Consider the following 6193-nt stretch of genomic DNA (forward strand, 5'->3'; position numbering starts at 1 on the left):
AGAGGAGCAGGAGACAGCCATGGAAATAGAATGTTTAAGAATAATCAGTCTGTAAGGTGAAGATAGAGAACATGTGCTTTGTTTTTTGACAGGTTTGAAACTGTTCATTTTTCTCTCGCTGGTCCCTGTCCTCTTTCTTCTTTTCCTTTCTCCTGCTGCTGCGCAGCTCGCAGCTCGCCTCTGGGCTCCGGCCGCAGCCCCCCTCCCTCTCAGTACCTTGCAACAGGCTCTGGAGATTGAGCTGCGCCTCGCGAAGCAGCTCTTCTACACTCGGGGGCCTGCCAGAGGAGAGGAACACGTTCACTGGCTGTCGCCATGACGACCTCGAGTGGGCAGTCGCTGTCGCATTTTCCCGACTCGAGTTAGCTGCAGCTAGGGAAGGAGAGAGTCAGTGAGAGGCACAGCTGAGGAGGGGGCGGGGAGCGGCGCGCCTCGGCCAGTGGGCGCCCGCGTTTCCTGAAGACCCGCCCCTGCCGGGGAGGGGGCGTGAGGCTGCGCTTAAAAGGCTGGGAATCGCTGTCCGCAATATTTTTCCTCGACAGATCTTGCCGCAGTCTGCTCCCTCCCGCACCACCCTCCTCCGCCCTCCCGGCAGTCGCCGCCACCGCCGCCGCCGCCGCGTCTCCCGTGTCCTCTGCCTGTGTTTCCTGGACCTGCACCGCCGCTCCCGCTTGTTCTCTTCGACCCCGGCCTTGAGGTAACGCGTCCAGGGCCAAGCCGCCGGGCCCTCCGCCCTGAGCGCCTGCCCTCAGTGCTCGCCCCGGTGGGTGTGGCCCGGCCTGCCCTGTGCCCTACTACCGCACTTCGGTTTCCTCTCGCTCGCCGCCGCTACATTTCGGCCTCCTCCCCGGGCCCCTAGCTCCCCGCCCCCACTGCCGGAGACCGAGCCCCTGAGCTAGTCAAGATGTCCGAGGCGGCAGGAAATCTCAATAGCCTCCGCATGGCGAATGTGGCCCTGCGAGAAGAATTAAATGCCCTTCGCGGGGAGAATGCCAATTTGGGCCTTCAGCTGGGAAGAGCCCTGGCCGAGGTTAATTCCTTGCGAGGCAATGTCTCCAGCTACGTCCGCTGGCCAGTGCCCATAGTACCCCTTATAGCCGAGGAGAACTTTGACTTCCCGCTCAATGAGATCGACGCCATTCCCGAGGGAGAGGTGCCCTTCTTGTGCTGGCCTCCCCCACGCACAGATCCCGAGTATGTCTCGGATGATCTTTTGATTAATGTGATCCAGGACTACAGCAACCCCGTCGGGGTCAGTGATCCTCCTCTGCCGCCCAGCCCACCCCCGCCGGAGCAGCCCTCACCCCCAGCGTCAAAGGAGCCGCCCCCGCAGCCCCAGCCCCAGCCCCAGCCGCAGCCGCAGCCGCAGCCGCAGCCGCAGCCGCAGCCGCAGCCCCAGCCCCAGCCCCAGCCGCAGCCGCAGCCGCAGCCGCAGCCGCAGCCCCTTCTGCCACCATTGGAGAGGCCTAACATACGGCTCTTTTCTGGCGATCCAGTCTACCTGGCTGAATTCCTGATGCAGCTAGAGACCTTCATAGCTGACCATGAGGATCATTTCCCTGGGGGTGCTGAGCGGGTGGCCTTTCTGATCTCCTTTTTCACGGGTGAAGCGAGGGACTGGGCCATCTCTGTCACCCAGGAAGGAAGCTCCCTGCATGCCAACTTCCCGCGCTTCCTGGATGAAATCCGTAAGGAATTCCGTGGCCCCATATCCCCACGAGTGGCTAAAAAGGCCATCCGCAAGCTCAAGCAGGGAGACTGTACCCTGGGCAGCTATGCAGATGCTTTTCAGTTCCTGGCCCAATTCTTGTCTTGGGATGACTGCCGCCTCCAAAATCAGTTCCTCAAAGGCCTGTCGGAATATTTCCGAAAGGAGCTCTTATGGTCAACTGAAATGGCCGACCTGGATGAGCTGATTCTTGAGTGTGTGGAGATAGAAAGAAAAGTGCGCATCCCCAAACCAATCAAGCTCCCTGGGGTGCGCAATGTCGTCCCTCCTTTTGCTCCCACCCCTGATGAGGAAGATATTATTGATGAACAGCGCTACCATGAGGATGATGAAGATGGGATATGCAGGCACAGCTCTTCCCTGAAGGACCAGGACATAAGGGCTTTTGGGCAAGAGGTGATAGAGGAGGAAGAGGAGGAGGAGAAGATGAGGGAGGAGGAAAAGATGAGGGAAGAGGAGAAGATGAGGGAGGAGGAGAAGATGAGGAAGGAAGAGGAAGAAATGAAAAAGGAGAAAGAGAATGAGGAAGAGGAAGAGGAGGACGATGACGACGACGATGACGATGATGATGAAGATGATGATGATGATGAGGATGATGATGAAAATGAGGAGGGTGAGGAAGATGAGGATGAGAAGGAAGAGGAGGAGGAAGAGGAGATGAAACAGAAAGAGGAGGAGGAGATGCAGAAGAATGAGGATGACAATGAGAATAAGGATGAGGAAGAAGATGAAATTGAGGTGGGGAGCCAGGAACCAGAGCAGGAGCCAGAACAGGAGCAAGAGAGGGTGCCGTTGTTTGAGGAGATGTTTGGTGAGATGGGCCATGAGCACCACCATCACCACCACATCCACCACCACCACAATGGGATCCATGTGATAGAAGAACTGATGGAGATGGAGGAGCCTGTTCTTGTTGACACTTCAACCCAGACGATTAGCACAACCATTGGCTACCATGCTGAAAATTTCCTGGGTGCATCACCTCCCATAATACAGCCCAGCAGACGGAGGAACCAGAATCGAGTCCCACTTCTGGAGGGCCTTCCAGGTACCAATTCACCATTCTACAGCTCCCCACCACTGATTCGCCGAGCCGGTCGCTTGGGGCAACGCCAAATTCGAAGACGTCCCCCGGTGCTATTCCGCCTTACTCCGAGACAGGGGGGCCACCGAGCTGCTCGTGGCCGAATTCGCGTGTGAGTGATGGGGCAAACTGGCCACCTGGAACACACCCTTCTACTGCGTCCCCTGCCCCTGCTATTGCTGCCACACTTGCCCCATGTACTGACCAGTCCTTAAGGGAGTTCCAGACCTGCCCAACCTGAAGAAGACCTGCAGAGTTCTAGACTGTCTCACAACCATGATCAGAGAGTGACATGTGCTCAGCCAAGGCCACCTGGGAAAGGATAGGATAGCAAAAGCTGTCCTCTTGGCATATACTCTGCTCAGTCCTGCCACAAGCCAGAGAGCAGGTTTCTGGGCCTGTTCTCGTGAATGAACTGGTCACCCTTTTGTATTCCCCTCTAGTTGTGCCCAGCCTCTCCTGCGTTTATTCACCCTGTGTTCTACAGTTTTATCCTCCAACTGGCTCACCAGAACTTCACCCAATGCCTCATTGATCTGCCCCAATGATTGAAAGGACAAGCTACATTGAACTCCTAAAGCCACTGAGGCCACTTACTAAATATAATGGACAGCGAGCAGGACGACATCGGGAAATGTGCATAGAAGGTTATGCTTGTTTTGTGCTACACTTCCAGCAGAAGGGCCTGGAAGAGGATCTACATGTAGCCCAGTGAGAGTGTGCAAAGCCACATGTAAAATTGACAATTTGAGATTTGTTTGTCCTTAACTGACTGTGGCAAGCTGCCTCCACTTCCAGCACTTGAGTTCATCTTTCTTCAGACTCCTATATTAGGGCCCTTGGAACGGCTTGGCCAAATCTGGGGCCTTCTCCTCTTACTACACTGTCCTCCTGGACATCCCCAGAATACAGCTTGACATGGCAGGCCCCACCCCTTTCCTTGATGGTGCCTAAAGGGGCATTTGGGGTGGTGGAATAGGAGGAGGAAGAGGGAGAAACCACATGACTGCTTCAAATCCTACAGAGTAAATTTCCTTAGGGAAGAGGATCTCCTTCCCCAGCCAAGCTTTGGACTCCAGCCCCCAGCCAAAGGTCTCTGCCAGCAACATTCTGTCCTAGAGGCACTCTCACTAACCTTCCCTTCCAAGATAACCAGAGAGAGAGTGAGCAAGCACCCATGGCCTGCTCCTTAACTCCCTCCAACTCTTAAGGAGGATAGTTGGAAGGTTGCCTCTACAGAGATTGTATCCACTGCAGCCTTGCATCTTGGACACCTGCTTGGCTCTCACATGGGGGTCAGTCTCTGGGCTGTTGCTGTACTTCTATTGGACAGTAAGGCTGATGGGGGGTGATGCCTCTTAGGCACTCCTGGGACTCCTCAGTACAAACCCAGACAGGTGCCCTTATAGAGAGACCTGCTATTTGCCTTGGGTCCAGAAAACACTGCTTCTGCAGTGAAAAATACACATTTACTATGTCAGCTCTGGCCATGAAATGCCAGCCAAATCCACTCCTTGCCTGAACTGCCCCTGGACACTGAACTCTCTGCACAGTGCCTGGCAGCTGGGCAAGTGCAGCCAAAGTGTCTGTGGCCAGAGGGAAGAAAACAGTGAATGAAGTCTCTGTTCCTCACCGGAGTCTGACAGATAACCTCAGCCCAGCCTTGGGATTTGGGGCCTAGAGGCCAGAGGAAGGAGCTGGAGGAAGAGGAGTCACAGAGATCCAGTCCTCAGACTGGTTTCGGGTGAGATCTCTATTCATCAGTGGGAGGTAAGATGCCCTTTTGTTTATCACTTTTGTTTCTCAGCTTGGGAATCAGTGGGGTCAAGTTCCTATAACCTGTTGCTACCTTTAAAAAAGGTTCCCCAAAGAAAAGAATAATACATAGTCATTATAGGAAAATTGGAAAATGGAGGAAACCCTAAGGGAAAAATACCCCAAACATGCAGATGCAAGTACTGTAAACAGTTTGCTGTCTTTCATTCTAGTGTGTTCTCCCTGTGTCTTCAAAGCTGAGATCATCCTGCTAGCTCTCCATCAGCAGGATTTAAAATGGCTGCCACCTCTGCCATCATGGATACTGAATAATTTATTTAAGAATCCTCCTAATTTGTTAGACATGTCAGTTGTCTGGTTTTCCCCATTCCCACCAGGGGAGAAGTAAACAACCTTGTAAAGATAGTTTTATCTGTTTTCCAGCTTATTTCCTCTGGAGAGAGTTCCAGAAGGGGAACAGCTATTCATCGAGGCTGTGGATCCTGTTTGCTGATGTCAACATGCTGGCCCTGCTGCCTGTGAACTTGTGGAGAAGTGCAAAGGACAGGTGCCTTGCACCCCCACTTCCAGGGACCCCTCAGCACAGGCCCTGCCTGTTCCCATGGTGCTCACCCTGAACCCTTGCAGCCTCAGCCAGGGAGAGAGTGGATGAGCAGTGAGCTGGTTTCCGGGCCTCTAGGGGCAGAGGGGGCTTGGGCTTCCCTTTGACCCTCTCCCCGCTTTCCCAGATCTTCAATATTTGTTGTGATGTGACAGCCACAAGAGCTGTAAGAGGAACTATGAGCTTTGGGTGTTTCCTTGGGTTGAAAGAGGGGTGGGGGGTGGGTGGGAAATGCATGCAGGGGTATGAAGGCAGCCCAAGGATTCCCAGAGGCTCGGGAGGAAACCCCCTTGAAATAAATGTGTTATTGTTATTATTGTGTTATTGTTGCACTACTGTGTTGTGAAGATAAGAAATTGCTCTGTACGCTAAAGCTTCTCTCCTCAATAAAAATATAAAGGGTGTGTAAAGACCGTGTCTCTCTGTGTTATTGAGCAAGCAGAGATGGGTACCTAGTAGGCATCAGGTACTTTCTAGGCACCCTGGAACCCCTGCCTGAAGCCTTGAAATTCTTAGATGAGCAAACTTTTGTGGATGGCAGAAATTGTTGGGAGGGAAGTAGAAACATGGGGCATCTTGAAAAATTGCATTAGTTCTACGCATGCACACACAACTCGACTTTGAGTGAAAGAAGGGAGGGAAGCCAGGCTAAGTGAGTAGGGAAGAGTGCCCTTCCACTTTGTGGCACTAGGTGGTGCTATGAGACGCCAGTGAGCTAGCTGGTGAAGCTTTAGAAACAAAACCCCAGAGCAGTTCATGCAGTGGCTTTCCAGCAAGATCTCCAGGCTCCTTGCAGACTGTGGGGTCAGAAGAAACTCAAGCCCATTCTTGGATTTGTCCAAGTTTCCCAGGTATTTTTTCCCCTGGGGAAGTGGGTGGGGAATGCTCATTAGGCCCCTGTTAGTTCTGTACCAGGTGCTTCACATCTATCATCTTACTTCATCCTGAGGGGCAGGCACTATTCTCACCTTCATCCTGGACATGAGGACACAGGCATAGGGAG

The 6193-nt window shown here is 53.4% G+C and overlaps 1 protein-coding gene across 2 annotated transcripts; it reads left to right on the forward strand.

Annotated features, from left to right (window-relative positions):
- The first annotated feature begins 608 nt into the window (after positions 1 to 608).
- Positions 609 to 5398, forward strand: Rtl5 (retrotransposon Gag like 5). Of its 2 annotated transcripts, none has more exons than XM_077107755.1 (2): positions 609 to 4583; positions 5013 to 5398. In XM_077107755.1, the coding sequence occupies exon 1, from the start codon at positions 905 to 907 to the stop codon at positions 2927 to 2929; it is 2025 nt and encodes a 674-aa protein (XP_076963870.1). In that variant the 5' UTR covers positions 609 to 904; the 3' UTR covers positions 2930 to 4583; positions 5013 to 5398. The 2 variants fall into 2 exon arrangements, with proteins under 2 accessions (XP_076963870.1, XP_076963869.1); XM_077107754.1 differs by having other exon boundaries at positions 609 to 4557.
- The last annotated feature ends 795 nt before the right edge of the window (positions 5399 to 6193 follow it).

This window comes from Callospermophilus lateralis, chromosome X, assembly GCF_048772815.1.
Source record: "Callospermophilus lateralis isolate mCalLat2 chromosome X, mCalLat2.hap1, whole genome shotgun sequence".
In the NCBI taxonomy this organism is placed as follows: Eukaryota; Metazoa; Chordata; class Mammalia; order Rodentia; family Sciuridae; genus Callospermophilus; species Callospermophilus lateralis.

Excerpts from the sequence above, each read along its gene's own strand:
- Rtl5 (XM_077107755.1), top strand. The coding sequence starts at position 905 with ATGTCCGAGGCGGCAGGAAATCTCAATAGCCTCCGCATGGCGAATGTG.